Source organism: Melanerpes formicivorus, unplaced genomic scaffold (assembly GCF_026170545.1).
Source record: "Melanerpes formicivorus ecotype bairdi unplaced genomic scaffold, bMelFor1.0.p_v2 SCAF_14, whole genome shotgun sequence".
Taxonomy (NCBI): domain Eukaryota; kingdom Metazoa; phylum Chordata; class Aves; order Piciformes; family Picidae; genus Melanerpes; species Melanerpes formicivorus.
The window spans coordinates 16,334,542-16,351,971 of NW_027142366.1; the positions used below are offsets into that span (position 1 = coordinate 16,334,542).

General features: G+C 41.5%; 1 protein-coding gene across 16 annotated transcripts in view; it reads right to left on the bottom strand.

Annotated features, from left to right (window-relative positions):
* The window catches only part of RBFOX1 (RNA binding fox-1 homolog 1), an 881,269-nt gene that overhangs the window by 725,534 nt on the left and 138,305 nt on the right, over positions 1-17,430 (bottom strand). For all 16 annotated transcript variants that reach the window (XM_068147194.1, XM_068147209.1, XM_068147190.1 and 13 more), the window contains exon 2: positions 4,094-4,156. In XM_068147194.1, the coding sequence (XP_068003295.1) occupies positions 4,094-4,156 (63 nt within the window). The remainder of the gene's footprint in view (positions 1-4,093; positions 4,157-17,430) is intronic.

Sequence of the window (17,430 nt, forward strand, 5' to 3'; positions counted from 1 at the left end):
TCCAACCCCCCTGCCATGGGTAGGGACACCCCACACTAGATCAGCCTGGCCAGAGCCTCATCCAGCCTGCTCTTAAACACTTCCAGGGACAGGGCCTCAACCACCTCCCTGGACAACCCATTCCAGGGTTTCACCACTCTCATGGGGAAGAACCTCCTCCTCACATCTAGCCTGAATCTCCCCACCTCCAGCTTCATTCCATTCCCCCTAGATGTGTTTAATTAGGCAGGGGGAGAAAAGACCCAGCACCCTTCATAATAAAATATTTTCAAGGCAGTAATAACTATTTCCCTACTACTTATTTCAACATGCTTACAATTTAAAGGAAAACACAGCTCTAAAATTACAGAAAATGGGCTTAAATGCCTTCCTATCAATAGCTTTAGAGGCCGTTATACCACAGCAACTGGGTTTGTGCCATGGACAGACCATAAGAGAAGTGAAGATTGTTTTGAGACATTCTCATCCATGCATTTACATGTTTAAAATGTGGATAATCATGACCCATCTTCCCAAGGATGCAACGATCAAATTAACATAGAGCCACACCACTGTCCCATCCTTTATATCCAACCTTAAAAAATTCCAGCCATGGGAAAGCATAAGTAATAAAACAACATCACTTAACTACAGTATACATCCAGCTGTGCAACAATTATATACAATCTGAAGTGTGAAATAGCCAAAAACCCCACAACCATCAAAACCCCAGAATGGGCAGGTAGATGGAACTTTTCTGACAAAAAGCAACTGTCTGAACTTCCTGCATAACATAAAAAAAAAAAAGATAAGAGCTTTCTTCTAGTCTTTTTTTTCCTGAACTGCTTTCAGAGAATTTAGGTGAAATGCCAAAAATTAAAATAAATTCTTTGCCAAAGAATTACAGCTTTAGGCAAGGGAGTTGTGTGGGAGAGAAGTAAGCACAATAATTAATCTTTCCAAATAAGCTAAACAGAGAAATGCAACGGAGCCAATGCTAACTGTCCAGCCTCTCGAACTGGGAACCAGTCAATGATCAGCCTGACTTCTGCAGATCATTGTCATTACACACAAGATCAATCCCACTTCTTGTCTTTCAAGTTTGACCAGCATGCAACAGCCAAAGCTTGGCACAAGTTATTGCCTAGCACTCATCTTTGCAGTATTACCACCCTAATGAATTCCAGTTTGTGACAATAAAAAGGGGGAAAACTACTCCAGTTAAGGGAATGAGCAAGGACTCTACCAATCTAGGTTTTACATCCATTTCTGCAACAGACTGTGCAAGTCACTCTTTGTGCCTGACTTCCCATTGCACATTTGGATCAATTCTATCTCCTTTGCCTGTCATGTTTATTTTTAGAAGTTACTCTTCTGAAACTGTCTTTTATTGCTTTGTTTACTGGTTTGCTCAATGCACTGCAGCTTGGGTCGACTACTGTAGACATTACTGCACAATTAACAGAAGGTCACATGCCAAATAAATCCACAGGCCACAAAACTGAATTTGCAAATCCAGGATTTTTATGTCATTTCACTGTTAAAACTACACTCACCTCAACATATTTAACTACCAAAAGAAATAAATAACCCTAGTTAGAAATTACACTGAAACACACTGAACACAAAATTTACTGTGATTAGTACATTAGGTTTTTGATGCTTGTGACAGATACTTGTTTCAATATGTACAATTCTATAAGCTTAAACACATCTGTGTTGCACTGCTATTGCTATTTTTAAATGCTTTTTCTAAATCAGGGAATGGGACAAACCATTTTATACTCAGTAATGTAGTACATGTGTACACCATGTCACGGGTGAATAGGGCATAACGCCCAGCCATATGGTGTACTTAAGAGCCAACTCATCTACATCAGCTGTTACCAGGCAACATGCTGGACTTCAGTCTGAGCCTGGTAAAAAAAATGACCTCTTGGCCTTAGGAGTTGATTGATATTCATTGAGCTGGTTAGGTTACGATCACAAGGGAAAACAATAAAACCAATTATGCATATTGAGATTTGGCAGCATTAAACCTTCCCCAAATTCCAAATGATTATTCTCTTCTTCCTTGTCATATATCCCAAATTTTCTGCTTTAGCTTGTTGAAGGAAGATTAATATCTTTCCATTCAGCTACATTTATAGACACTAAAGCACCACATTCACAATCAAATCCATGTTAGCTTCCTAAAAACATGCCAGCCATTGTGTCAGGAACCACTGTCTCCCATGGATTAGAAACCTTCACCTCATTCTTGCAATTGTTACCAGAAACTTTCCAACAACAGCTGTGAATTGCATCAAATCCTGCTAAGAGCTGTAAGGTTACTGTGTGCTAGAAAATACTGTTCATGAATGTGCTGGTTCTGGCTGGGGTAGAGTTAATTTTCTTCACAGTAGCTGGTATGACACTGTGTTTGGATTTGTGCTGGAAACAGCACAGTTAACACAGGGATGTTCGGGTTACAGCTCAGAAACACTTAACAGAGTTAAGGCCTCTTCTGCCTCTCACACCACCCCACCACTGAGTGTGCGGGGGGGCACAAGAAGTTGCAAAGAGACACAGTGGGACAGTTGACTCCAGCTGACCTAGGGGATATTCCAAACAGGATGTCATGCTCAGCATACAAAGCTGAGGGAAGGAGGAGGAAGGGGGGATGTTTGGAGTGATGGCATTTGTCTTCCCATGAAACCACTACAGGTGCTGGAGCCCTGCTCTTCTGTGAATGGCTGAACACCTGCCTGCCCATGGGGAGTGGTGAATGAATTCCTTGTTTTGCTTTGCTTGTGTGCATAGCTTTGCTCTACCTATTAAACTCTCTTTATGTCATCCCATGAGTTTTCTCATTTTAACTCCTCCAGTTCTCTCCCCATTCCACTAGAGGAGAGCGAGTAAGTTGCTGTTCGATGCTTAGCTGCTGGCTGGGGTTAAGCCACAACAGCGACAGAAGAACAAGTCAAAACAAGAAGCATGCTGAGCACTGCAGAACTGATTTAAATCTGTCCTCAAGATTAACATGATTTTGGTTTTTACCCTGTAAGCCAGGTAGGCTTTTTGAAATAATGAATTGTTTTTCAAAACCATTAAGAGGAAGATTATGTTCATTCTAACGTGTCTCATTTTTTCAGTGACACCAACTTTGTGTGTAGGGACACAACTCAACAGCTAATATTAATAGGTTGGGGGAATAAACAGCAAACCTAGTCCTTTATCTTGTCAATACACATTGTGCAACTTCTTCACTTTCTACACACACAACAAAGTGTATTTACAAACATATATAAAACACATTCAGCGAGCCCCACACAGAACAAGCCATGCTTACTGCCCCATACAAAATGTTAGGGCACTGCAGTTTATTTTAAGCAGAGGATTATTAAAAATTGTTGGAGAACTACCAAAGATCACACCTACCACTTCATTTCTTCTGATACTTCCTTATTTATTACATAGAAAGTTATATCCTGATTAAAAAGGGCTTAATCAGTATTTTTGTGATGTATGTGTTAAAACCAAAAACTTTACAAGAAAAAAAATGCATTCCGAGTATGAAAGAGTAACAAATAGTTTGGAAGTGAAAGTCTAGGCTCAAGAAGGATAAAAGTGAAAGATGCATCACCACAAATACTTGTCCTTATGTCCTGTAACCTTAGGGAATAGCAGGAAGTAAGCTCCAATCTGGGCATCATGGGTTCATTTACAAAAGAAAGAAGGACCAAAACATCCAAAGGTGTCCTAAGGGAAAAAAAGTCTCCATGACTACTGTATATATAAAGTAATTTCTTTCTGATGGACTCAATCAAAGCTAAAACAAATCCAACAATGACCTAGCCCTAATATTTAAAAGGGTTATGCAAGAGAACAGCACTTGAACTCATGGCCAGAAAAGGGGGAGATTACTTTCTAAACATGTCACTAGAAAGCTACTGTTCACTGAAGACTAAAAGGGATTAGATCTGGTACTTATGGTCAGAGTCCTGCAATCCAACACCAGCCTGGCAAGTTGTGAAGTCCAAACTATTTCTGTATTTGTTATGGCAGCACGACAAGAGATTTCAGTCAAGTTCTAAAGGAAAGTAAAACAAACAACAACAATCCGTGCACTTACTGAGAGAAGGCTCTGGTCGTGAAAACAGTAGGTACCACTTGCATGGGGCTTCTGTGTAGTTTCCTAACAAAAGAAAAATACATTTGTACTGTAAATGACAAGATTCAGAGGAGATCATACCTGTGCCCCACACCCACGGAAGGCTAAAGGTAGACTTGAAGGATTAAAAGTACTGTAACAAACCACCACACTGATACTGCAGTATTTGGGCTTTCAAAAGAAGGGTTGCGTGCGTTATTGGGTCATAATGCCATTTTTATTGCAGCACAAAGCCAAACAGCAAAATCTGCTTATTGATTCACAAATACCAGCAGAGATTTTATTATTTATTTAGCAATCATTCCATGGACAGTCAAAACTTCCAGGCAGTTTGCAATTTATTTGAAGCCTAAGCCCTATGTTTGCATTACGGAGCTTAACTGCTGAAACAGACATGTCACAACTCTGCCACAGTTCAAAGTTTTCCCCAGTACAGTTTCAACAGCAGCACACAACTATGAATTGCTTTCTGTGTAATTTTTCAGTTGAAAACTTTGAGCAATTTTGCAAAAGAGCACAGATGGAAAAATAAACAAAAGGGGCACTCCAAAATACATTATACGTGTCCACAGTTGGCAATTACAATAGGTTAACATTCTATGTCATGACACTTTTCCCTACTGATAAGCATGCAATATTTTATGGAATTATTCATTGAATTTTAGAAGTTACAGCAAGCTCAGCCATGTCTTTCACAACAGATTTTCCCTACATGCATTTTTCATTTCTGTGTGCAAGAGGCAGTCAAACAGGGACCATCACTAGGAGATTATCTATCAAAGTAAGATCTAACTCCACAACTGAAGCTCCTAGCAGGAGCTGCAACTGTCTTACCAACAAAAAGGCCCACGTTAATCAGTTTCTGAGATGAAGACATAAGGGTTTTTTATGAAATAAAATAAACCATATACAGGTCAAACACTATGGAAAAGGCATCACACATGAGAACCTCTACATGCACACGATCTGCAGATAATCACAGAATCACCCAGGCTGGAAGAGACCTCAAAGATCATCAAGTCCAACCTGTCACCACAGACCCCATGACTAAACCATGGCACCAAGTGCCACGTCCAATCCCCTCTTGAACACCTCCAGGGATGGTGACTCCACCACTTCCCTGGACAGCACATTCCAATGGCTAACAACTCTCTCTGTGAAGAACTTTCTCCTCACCTCCAGCCTAAACTTCCCCTGGAACAGCTTAGGACTGTGTCCTCTTGTTCTGGTACTGGTTGCTAGAGAGAAGAGATCTACCCTTCAGGTAGTTGTAGAGGGCTATGGGGTCACCCCTGAGCCTCCACTTCTCCAGACTAAACAATCCCAGCTCCCTCAGTCTCTCCTCATAGAGCTTGTGCTCAAGGCCTCTCCCTAGCCTCCTTGCCCTTCTCTGGACACCTTCAAGTGTCTCGATGCCCGTCTTAAACTGAGGGGCACAGAACTGGACATAGGACTCAAGGTGTGGCCTAACCAATGCAGAGTCCAGGGGCACAAGGACTTCCCTGTTCCTGCTGGCCACAGTATTCTTGATGCAGGCCAGGATGTCGTTGGCCTTCTTGGCCACCTGGGCACACTGCTGGCTCATGTTTAGGCAGCTATCAATCAGCACCCCCAGGTCCCTCTCTGCCTGGCAGCTCTCCAGCCACTCTGACCCCAGCCTGTAGTTCTGCATGGGGTTGATGTGGCCAAAGTGCAGCCCCTGGCACTTGGATTTGTTGAATGCCATCCTGTTGGACTCCACCCATCTGTCCAGTTGGTTGAGGTCCCTCTGCAGAGCCGTTCTGCCCTCTAACAGATCAACATCTGCTCCCAACTTGGTGTCACCTGCAAATTTCCTGATGACTGACTCAATCCCCTCATCCAGATCATCAATTAAGATATTAAAGAGGATGGGGCCCAGCACTGATCCTTGGGGCACACCACTAGTGACTGGCTGCCAGCTGGCTGTGGCACCATTCACCACCACTCTCTGGGCTTGGCCATCCAGGCAGTTCCTAACCCAGTGCAAAGTGTTGCTGTCCAATCTTTCAGTCATTCGGCGATCTAAACGTGACACATGAAGAGAGGTTTTCCACTAACCAAAAAGCAGTCTGTTTTCTCTGAGAAAAGGATAAGTTGAGTCAAAGAGAAGTCCTGCTAAGCATGCATGTATAAGTCTGACAAAGAAGACAATGTCTTCGAGATTCACTTTAAAAATGGAAAAGTTGTGTTTTCAGGTGAAAGTTTCAGGTGCATAAACAAGCACCGAGAATACCCTGGTGCCTTCTCCCTCAGGGCAGTCAGCTCTGGCAGCCCAAACAAGCAGAGGTTATCCTGCAGGGTCACTGACAAACACAGCCCCAGGCCAGTTAGGCTTCATAAACAGTTACCACACCTTGGCATCCCAAGAGCATACCCGCCATTATGGGATATTTGCATGGAAGCAGACCCCTTAAGCATCATGTTAGATGAAAAACAAACAAACAAACAAACAAAACAACAAAATAAAAACTCCAAAGCAACAATAAAAAATCACTACTAATCCATTACTAAGTCTGCCTTAACACTTAGTGCTTCACACCTTCATCAAAATCCTACATATAAATTTATGTAATCTGCTACTTTTTATTTTAATTCTGTTCTAAAAATGCAATTAAACAATGATATCTGTGGCTGCAAGTTAAAAGTCATTCCCTTTAGATAACAGCCAAACACAACAGCAGTGAGTTTTGCCATCATTAGACTCCTAACCATATTACTTCTATTTTGAGCCTTTTTTGTTTGGTCTCAGTTTAATTTCCTGTCAGACTTACAAGAGATTTCTAATGTTTGGGCTGTAGGATATGCTCTGATTAAAAATAATCTTCCCAATTACTGCCTGGCATGGGTCTGCTGCCACATGCACTCTGCCACTGGCTTCTGAATTTCTGTCAGCAGTAATTGTGTCTGTAGCTTCTAACTGTAAATGAAAACCCAGGGGGCATATTTGGGTTCCAGTTTCCTTTGCCTAGCCATATCTTTTAATTTGCACTGTCTGTCAAAAGGAGATGTTCGTAGGCACTAAAAGGCAATCCTCAGAACATCAGGTAGGAAAAAAAAAGGAAAGGAGAAAAGAAATGCAACTGGAATGTGATAAACTATATTCGATATTTACGCTAGCACACTCGACAAGAGAATCTCATGGCACTGATTAGCCTTGGAAGAGGCAGACTGAACCCATTTACTGAGCATTTCTAGCTGCACCTTTTTTATCATCAATTATAATCAGAATTCTTGAGAATTCTTGAGCAAGTATTATCTTTTTGGAATGTGACTGGTTCAATGAATATCTGACAGAACAGGGTTTCTCACACCAATGGAAACAAAAATACATTCTCAGGCTCTAGCCCCTGGCCTAAACAATACCATGGGTTTACTCATTTCCAGCTTCAGACATGGGTAATAGATAACCTGACTCTTGGGCTAACTCCTAGACCTACAAGACATCTTCTCTCCAGTCTGTCTTTTCGTTTTGCTTCTTGTGTGAGTTTTAGTCCTACATTGTCACCTTGTCTCCATCCTCTCTCAGTCCCTAGGAACTGTTGCTCCACAACTTAGTCAGCTTATGATTTTCCACTGCTATGCACCAGAACAAGAGGACACAGTCTCAGGCTGCACCAGGGGAGGTTCAGGTTGGATATTAGGAAGAAGTTCTATACAGAGAGAGTGATTGCCCATTGGAATGGGCTGCCTGGGGAGGTGGTGGAGTCGCCATCATTGGAGGTGTTCAGGAGGAGACTTGATGGGGTGCTTGGTGCCATGGGTTAGCTGTTTGGGTGGGTTGGATTGGTTGATGGGTTGGACGTGATGATCTTGAAGGTCTCTTCCAACCTGGTTTGGTTTATTCTAAATAAAGTTTATTCTAAATTCTAAAACCACCTTCCATCCGTTACTGTGACTGTGTGCATGCTTGGCTGCTGAGTGAAGTCTTCAATATCTTCAAGTTTTTGAGAGAAGCCATCAAACTGTCTGCACTTTGCCAGATTATCCAGCCCCTCTGCAGCACTAGTGCTATAATTACAAATACCACCAATTGCTGTCAAAACATTTCTTTGTAAGAATGACCACAGGTTTTATCATGGCCTAATGTAATTTATTTCTGTTACTTTCTTGGAACACCTCTTACTTTCATTTCATGCTACTACAAACAATAGCAAAATGTGTATCTACTCCCACAGTAAATCTGATGAAACTGCCCAAAAGCCAGAGCAGTTGCATTACACATATTGCATTACTGCACATATCAGACTTCCAGAAGTCACAGATCAAAAAGGGGAAAAATAACACAAATATCTCTAATACTGGCAGTAACATCAAAGATCCTGTAAATGTTGTTGGCTTTGTTTTGTTTTGGAACATGTGAGTGTGTGGTTTTGTTCTGGTTTTATTTTGCTTTTTTTGCTGGGTGGGTGGGGTTTGGGGGTTTTTTGGTTAGGTGGGTGCATGGGAGGGTTTTTTTGGGGGGTGTTGGTTGGTTGGTTTGTTGTTGACAGATAATGGAGAGAGATTAGTGCAGTAAAAAGAGCATGATGAGAATTATGTTTGTAGAATGGTCTGGGTTGGAAGTGACCCCCAAAGGTCATCTAGTCCAACACCCTTGGCACTAAGCAGGGGCATCATGTTGGGGTTTGTTTTGAGCAAGAGGGGACGTGGGTCCCAGGAGCACCTGTGCAATTCAGGCCTTGAAGAATTCTCTGTTGATAATATAGTGGTGGAGTAAGAGATGTGAGAAAGTGCTGATTGCTTGGTAAGCTGAAGTCCAGCTGCCCCTGAGAAGGGAGGCAAGCAAGATAAGGAGGAGGCGAGATCTGGGAAAAAGAGCAATTAGACCGGATAGAAGAATTCCACAGAGTTGTGAAAACAATGATGTAACCTTTTAGAGAGTAACCAGTAATATGTTGCTAAGTGGGCATAATTATAGTAAACTGTATATAAGATGTGTCTGATGCTCAATAAAGTTGGATTTCGCTGATCACATTGATCGTATAGCGGCCCCTTCTTGCAACAGCATCATCCACTAGATCAGGCTGCCCAGAGCCTTGTTGAGCCTCACCTTGAATATCTCCAGGGAAGGGGCCCCAACCGCCCCCCCCCCCCCCAGCTATCTAAAGGCATTCTTGATGACAAAAGGCTGCTACACCAAACATACAGCCATGGCTTTATCTGTTCCTGATGTAAAAAACACACAGAGATAAAATCGACTGCCTATGCAACAAGAAAAGAAACTTTGTTGGAAAATTATTTAAGATTAATGAAGAAAGTTGCACACACTGAAAAAAAGCAATAAAAACTGGAATCTTTTAACATAATTTCAAAAGCAGTTCCAGAAAAAAGACAACCAAACCCCACTCAAAAAAAACCCAACAAAACAAAACCCAAACCAAGAAACAAAAAAAAAATCCACAACACAACAACAAACTGACCACCAGAAAAACCAACAAAGCAATCCTCTACATTATATTTAGGCTGGTTTAATCATCTAAAGTTCTTGAACAGCTTTCAAAGGTCCCTTAAAGGAGAATTTTTCCAAAGTGGCTGCAAAGACACCTTGCCAAAAACACATGAGCCTACCACCCTGGCAAACCCAGCTCCCTACTCAGGACTGGAAGTGTCAGAGTCCCAAGGACCAAGTTTGTGTTACTCCCATCATCTAGCTGATACGAACAAGTAACATCTTTAGCCCTTTACTTCAATATTTGTTCGTTTCTCCTCACTATTCTGCACTAGAGACTGTTCAAGCAAAATTGTTGAGCAGGTAGGGCCCTTCCACAAACTTGAACAAGCTGGCTCACCAGCCTAACCACAGCCACACATTCACAGGCCTGCTGGAGTAAAAAAAGGTCATTTGCGGCAGACACCAGTGAACAAGGCATTCGAAGGAGATGCAGAAAAAACTACCCAAGCAGCTTGAAAAAGGCTTAACTGCTATCAACTGCAGCTCTGAGAAATCCTTCTATCAGTTCCAGTGGTGAGCCTTCAGCACTGAATGCCCTGATACTGACAAAGCCAAAAAAACAAGGCTTTTTTTTCTTTAAAAAAGGAAGAACACTGTGCTCTCACTTTGCATTTTAAACTAATGGTTCTCTCATCAATCACAGGTCAAGAAATGAAGCACACCTATATAAGCAATGCAGTTCTAAAGGCATTTCAGATGCAAAGAACAATATTTGGCCCTTTTTTTTCTTTATTTTTTACTGAAATGTTGGACATTCTTTAAGAAATGCCATCTAATGTAAATAAACAGAGCAAGGGAAAACAAAGTTACCAAAAGGCAAAAATTAAGAAATGGGTGTTTTGTGATCTATGACATGATTATTCTTACAGAAACAGCTCATCTCTAGGCTCCACCTATTATCATGACTAGGAAAATGTAACACACGAAGCAATGCAGCATCATGCAGTAGTTATGAGTCCCAATAGAAGAACTATAGTTAGAGGGTACAGCACATTGCACTGACTGAAATATGTTCTTGGTGTAGAAAGGAAGAAAGAAATAATAACCTAATTTGGGTAGCCTCTCCAGATTTTCTGATCCATGTGAATAGAATAGAATAGAATAGAATAGAATAGAATAGAATAGAATAGAATAGAATAGAATAGAATAGAATAGAATAGAATAGAATAGAATAGAATAGAATAGAATAGAATAGAATAGAATAGATCAGACCACACCAGACCAGACCAGACCAGGTTGGAAGAGACCTTCAAGATCATCATGTCCAACCTATCATCCAACACCACCTAATCAACTAAACCATGCAACCAAGCATCCTATCAAGTCTCCTGAACACCTCCAGTGACGGTGACTCCACCACCTCCTCAGGCAGCCTATTCCAATAGGCAATCACTCTCTCTGTGTAGAACTTCCTCCTAACCTCCAGCCTAAACCTCCCCTGGTGCAGCCTGAGACTGTGTCCTCTTGTTCTGGTGCTGGTTGCTGGGAGAAGAGACCAACCCCTGCCTGTCTACAACCTCCCTTCAGGTAGCTGTAGAGAGCAAGAAGCTCTCCCCTGAGTCTCCTCTTCTCCAGGCTAAGCAACCCTAGCTCCCTCAGTCTCTCCTCATAGGGCTCGTGTTCCAAGCCCCTCACCAACTTTGTTGCCCTTCTCTGATGGACACCATGGAAAATCCAAGCCTCCTTTGGCACACTGGAGGTGGGGTGCAATGGGTTAACTGACAGCCACCAGTCTTCAGGTTAAAAAATGGCAAATAGCAAACTAAATCTTCCATGCTTGTAGGTTTAGTCATGCCAGGTGTAAGGATCACAGCTGATTTTATACAATTGAGGGTTTATTTTACATCAAACAGGAGAACTTTGGAAAGACCTATCTGTTGTTGTTTTGAAATGAGTGTAACTGATGATGGCTGCAAAAGGTAAAGTCATTGTATAGAGAACCACACCGTAGTTCAAACACTCACCTCTGGTCAGAAAATAATCAAGTCATAAGCATAGCTGTGCCAAGGAAGAACAGCAGATTCCTCCCCCACAAGAAACACACCCTATAAAACATTTCTGCCTGTGCAAATCAAGTTGTGATTTTCACAGTAGGAAAAAGCACCAAAAAGCACCAGTAAAAATGATGTAACCTACAGCCCAGGCAACCAGAGCAAATCTTCGCAGGACCACTTGTCCTACATTTGCAATTTGTAAACAAAAAAAAACCCAACCCAACTTTGTAGTTCAGTTTGGTTTTTTGTTGATGTACTTTGCTACATCCAAGTAGAAAAAGGAGTGGATTTGTAAGCATCACACGTTTTCCTCCACATTTCTGAATGACCAGTTCCACATGCATTTCTCTTCAGCTGTAACCTTTCCTAGTGTACTAGGGAAATCACAAACTGCAGGTACCGGTACCTTCTCCATCACTCACAGCATCAGGAGCTTCACACCAGTAAGCTGACACATGTGAAATAAGACCACTTATCAATGAAGAGAGAGGTCAAAGGCTTCTAAGGTTGGAACAGGAACCTGCTGGCTGCTGCAAATCTCTCACCAGTGCATTTGAGCCTGACACTTAATATTCAAGCTGAATTGCAAGCTATGTACCCAAGGATAAAGCTCAGTAATAATAAAGATTCACAGCCTGACAGGCTCAGCATACCAATTCTCAGGGCAGAGCTCTTTCTGAACAGTTTTTTTTTCTAATCTCAACAAGAATCAAGACAATTTTTTTTTTTTTAAATAAACAACAGTACTTCAGAGTGAAAGAATGGGATAAGAAAACAAAACATTATTTGATATTTCGATATGGGTAAAGAGGTACACATTACAATGTAGGCAGAGTAACAAGGCAAAGGCTGCAGCCACAAACAGATGCAGCAGCCCATCCAATAAGGTAGCCATTTGGGTTTTGAAGGGCCAAATCCTTTGAAACAGAAATCCAATCCTTTAAAGCAGGGAAGATTTTGCCCAAACTTCAGACCATTTGTGGCATGTATTGAGCCCATAGGCTGTGAAAGCTAAAATCACTGGAATGGATCTAAAACCTCAGTAGGTATTACCCTAACAGTGGACCAACACTGGGTCACCAGCATGTGGCAATTGCTAAGAGCCTTTCCAAAGCTACAGAGTGTATTAATTTTCTGCCCATCACACAGAACAGGCTTCTAGGCGGCATTTATACTTCCTTTTAGTATTTTATCTCCCAGTCCTGCTCCTCTTTTTTTATCCACCATTGTTTATATCACAGCAAAACATTAACTGCTTATTTAACAGTGACACTGAAGTCATGGTCTACTCATTTTTCCCTGTTACTGTTTATTTTACATTACAACAACCTGGCAACTTCTTCCTTTTGTTTTGGTTTTTTTTTTGTGGGTGTTTAATGTAAATATTTATGTATGTAGGAGGAAGTTTAAAGCTAATGAAATTATAATTACATGACTAATAGTCTTTATCCTGAAAATACTGTTACTAAACATCACCTCCACTTAGAACCTTTTGCTTCTTCTTTTTTTTTTTTTGCTTTGAACACCTACATTTCTATTACTGAACCTACCCCTTTAAAATCACATTGCATCCAGCTCAACTACATCTCACTAAATCACCTTGTTAGTCATACTTTGATTCATTTCATTTCATTGCCTTTCATATTTAAATTATTCCATTTCTTTTCCTACTCCCCATATTACCTTTGAAAATGACAAGCCTCACTTTGTGCAGATTCTACAGGCTGCAACCTTACACAGCTCCCATTATTAACACTTTAGCATTTTCCCTGCACGCTTGCACCTCTTCCCGGAGAACTGCCTTTCAAAACAATCCCGAATGCACACATTTAATCCCACTTCTTTGTTTCGTTTACATCCCTATACATCAAGGCAACCAGCACTACAAGAAGCCAAATTATGTTTTTTGCATCATAAAGACAGGGATGGATGGTCGAGCATTTACAGCCTACTGCTCTACCTGCCTGGAACGGCCTGACTCCATCCACCGGCCCACGGAGCTCAGGAGCAGAGGGTTTGTTGGACACAAGTTACAAACGATCACAGCACAGAACAATTTGGTTTGTACAATACACTGCCATAATGAAAATGTAACTATTTTCAGTACGGGGAAGGGGTGAGGATGCAGTCTGAATCTCAGATGTGATTATTATAGTACAAACCACTACATTCTTATTCTCTCCTTGGCTAAAGCTACATTTCTCAGGAGTTTCACTTCTCAAAATAAATACATGACTGAAGCAACAGCTTCTCTACTCCCATAAGAAAAACAGTAGTTCTCTTCTTTGCAGATTTCTTGCTTTAGCATATGAAATAGAATAAACCAGAATAGAATAATAGAATAGAATAAACCAAACCAGGTTGGAAGAGACCTTCAAGATCATCGCGTCCAACCCATCAACCAATCCGACCCACCCAAACAGCTAACCCATGGCTAGAATAGAATAGAATAGACCAGACCAGACCAGACCAGGTTGGAAGAGACCTTCAAGATCATCACGTCCAACCCATCATCCAACACCATCAATCAACTAAACCATGGCACCAAGCACCCCATCCAGTCTCCTCCTAAACACCTCCAGTGATGGTGACCCCACCACTTCCCTGGGCAGCACATTCCAATGGGCAGTCATTCTCTCTACGAAGAATTTCTTCCTAACATCCAGTCTAAACCTCCTCTGGTGCAGCTTGAGATTGTGTCCTCTTGTTCTGGTTGCCTGGGAGAAGAGACCAGCCCCTACCTGGCTGCAAACTCCCTCCAGGTAGTTGTAGAGAGCAATAGGTCTCCCCTGAGCCTCCTCTTTTCCAGGCTAAGCAACCCCAGCTCCCTCAGCCTCTCCTCATAGGGCTTGTGCTCCAAACCCCTCACCAGCTTTGTTGATCATCTCCAAAGACAAAAAAGAAACACATTAGCAGTCGTCCTTAGGTAATGCAGATAGGAAAGTGCCCTAATGTGTGCTCACATTGAGGATGAGGTCATTAAAACTGTTCTAAAAATGCAATGCTTCTCCAAACTGCTCTCCCTGCTGCTTCAACACAAGTATCAGAACAATCACTACTGCTACAACTCTTGTTTGTTTAATGCACTGCCCAGTAGCAATAACTTACAGAAGACAGAATCTTCTCAAAATGAGTTTATCCTCCTCAAAAGCTGCTCTGTTGTTCTTTGGTTTCTGGACCTAAGAGCAATTAATCCAGTGGCACTGGGAAGATGCCCTTGATCCAGCTACTGATCTCCGCCTGCGGGAACAGGGAGGCAGAGCCATGGAAGTGACCACATCAGAAGTCCCTGTTTGCTGGGTACCTGTCACAGCTTCCAGATGAGTCACCAAGTGCCCTACAGTATTTACCAACTCCAATGGTTAAATTATTATCTAAATTACAACACAAAAATTATGCTACCACGAACTGATTCAAAATAGCTGTCATGCTGGCTAAAAGCAGCAAATCACAGCCTGAGTCACCAAACCTTCTGTGGAATATCCAAATTCTGCCTGGATGCAGTGTAAGGTCTTCACCTTTTATAGGGGTTACAAATGGAGTAAGAAACAACTATGAGATAATAAACCTTTATTAGAATAAACCTTTATTAGAATAAACCAAACCAGGTTGGAAGAGACCTTCAAGATCATCGTGTCCAAGCCATCAACCAATCCAACCCACCCAAACAACTAACCCATGGCACCAAGCACCCCATCAAGTCTCCTCCTGAACACCTCCAATAACGGTGACTGCACCACCTCCTCAGGCAGCCCATTCCATAGCGCAATCACTCTTTCTGTATAAAACTTCTTCCTAACATCCAACCTGAACCTCCCCTGGCGCAGCCTGAGACTGTGTCCTCTTGTTCTGGTACTGGGTGCCTGCGAGAAGAGACCATCATCCGGCATCTACAAGCTCCCTTCAGGTAGTTGTAGAGAGTGATAAGGTCACCCCTGAGTCTCCTCTTCTCCAGGCTGAGCAACCCCAGCTCCCTCAGCCTCTCCTCATAGGGTTTGTGTTCCAAACCCCTCACCAACTTTGTTGCTCTTCTCTGGACTCGTTCCAGCAAGTCAACATCCTTCTTAAACTGAGGGGCCCAGAACTGGACACAGTACTCGAGGTGCGGCCTAACCAGTGCAGTATACAGGGGCAGAATGACCTCCCTGCTCCTGCTGGCCACACTGTTCTTGATGCAGGCCAATAGAATTTTACCAAGTCAAATTAAAAATGGCTATTGCAATGTCTTGGTACTGAAACCGATGACCTTGAAAGCACCAGATACTAGTTGGTTGGTTTTGTTAAATCTTACCTTCCCTTTCAATCTTATCCTGGAACATTTTGGAAGCTGTTTTGGATTTTTTAATTTTCATTTTGAAACAAGATAAAGATCTAGCCTACTAAGCCAAAATGTAACTTATTTTCTTCTTTCAAAACTACAGCACATTAGTTTGGAGCCTGAAAAATATGTGCAGGAAAGAATGATTCAAATCTGATATCCACAACTTTCAGAGAATTGATAAAAAGTCTTTGTGCTGCCTTTGTCTTGTTTGAATATCAAAGCCCTTCTGGGTATCACTTAGATCTACCCATCATAATTCAGCTACTTGTGAATAATTCAAGATATTATGCTTTAACTTCTATCAGCAATTCCCTTGAAGAGAAGCCATAAGTAAGCACTTATCATAAGCTATAGCATAAATCCATATAATTAATATTTTGATGTACTTTACCTGTCTTACTGTTTGCTCTTGTGATATTAAGTTGGTAGTACATAAATAATATACTCCAACAACTTGTTGCCCTACTTTTCAAAGATGCTCCAATTATTCTGATTACTTTATTTGATTTATTGTTGTATCTTTACTCGAGTTACTTATTCTCTTAATGTGCTATCAATGTAATTAGCTCTTTCTTTGTTGGAAACATTTTTTAATCAAGCCAGCATTTTTCTTGCAGAAGGAATGCACCACTTGTACTTCCTAGGAATCAAAAATACCCTTTCAATGGTATGACAGCAGCATGCTTCGTCTTCGCTCATTTTCCTTGCAACACTGAAGCAAAGCAGAGATGATGTGCTATTATTCAAGCATAAGAAAAAATAGTAGCGCTCCACTAACAAGTGTCAGAGGTGAATAAAGGCTTACAAAATGACAGGGAAAAAAAACTCAAATATGCCTTCATTTTTCAAGCAGGAGTTCAGAAGGCCAGTGCCCAAGTGATTAGAAGTTAGATCCTAAGATTACAAGACTCCGAAATGAAAACAAGCAAAACTGAAGAAAAACTGGTGTCAGATTTTCTCATTTGCTACTACAGAAGATTTTTTTCTTAAAAAACTACTTCACAAAATGACCAAAGATCTTGGGGTAGAAACAGGAGGAATTGCCACGTTAGCCTGTGTTCTTCAAATGAACTTCATTTCTGCTGACTGCAGCATACTGTACTGCTGTGCTAAAAGAGTTTTGCACGTCTGCACTCCAGACTCATAAAGATAGCACTTCAGGTAAACAGGGGTGGAGACAAGATACAGAAAAACCAAAACAAAAAGCCACCTACAAAACCAACCCAGTACAATTTCTGAAAACTGAGAGAAAATTAACTTGTTTACATCGCTTTCCCTCAATCATTGCCATTCATGAAGGGTATCAGCTTTGACTATTAATTAGAGGGCATCTGTTTCTCACACACTGGCAGGCTACCAGTGAACATTAGCAGCATTAAGTGTTGGTACAGGTGTGGAACGATTGAAAATTCATTTTGGAACTACTCCCCTACCATACTGATACAGGAGATAATTTACACAGAACTAGCTGTCTCAAACACAACTTCCCTACAAACATAGTAGTGGAAAA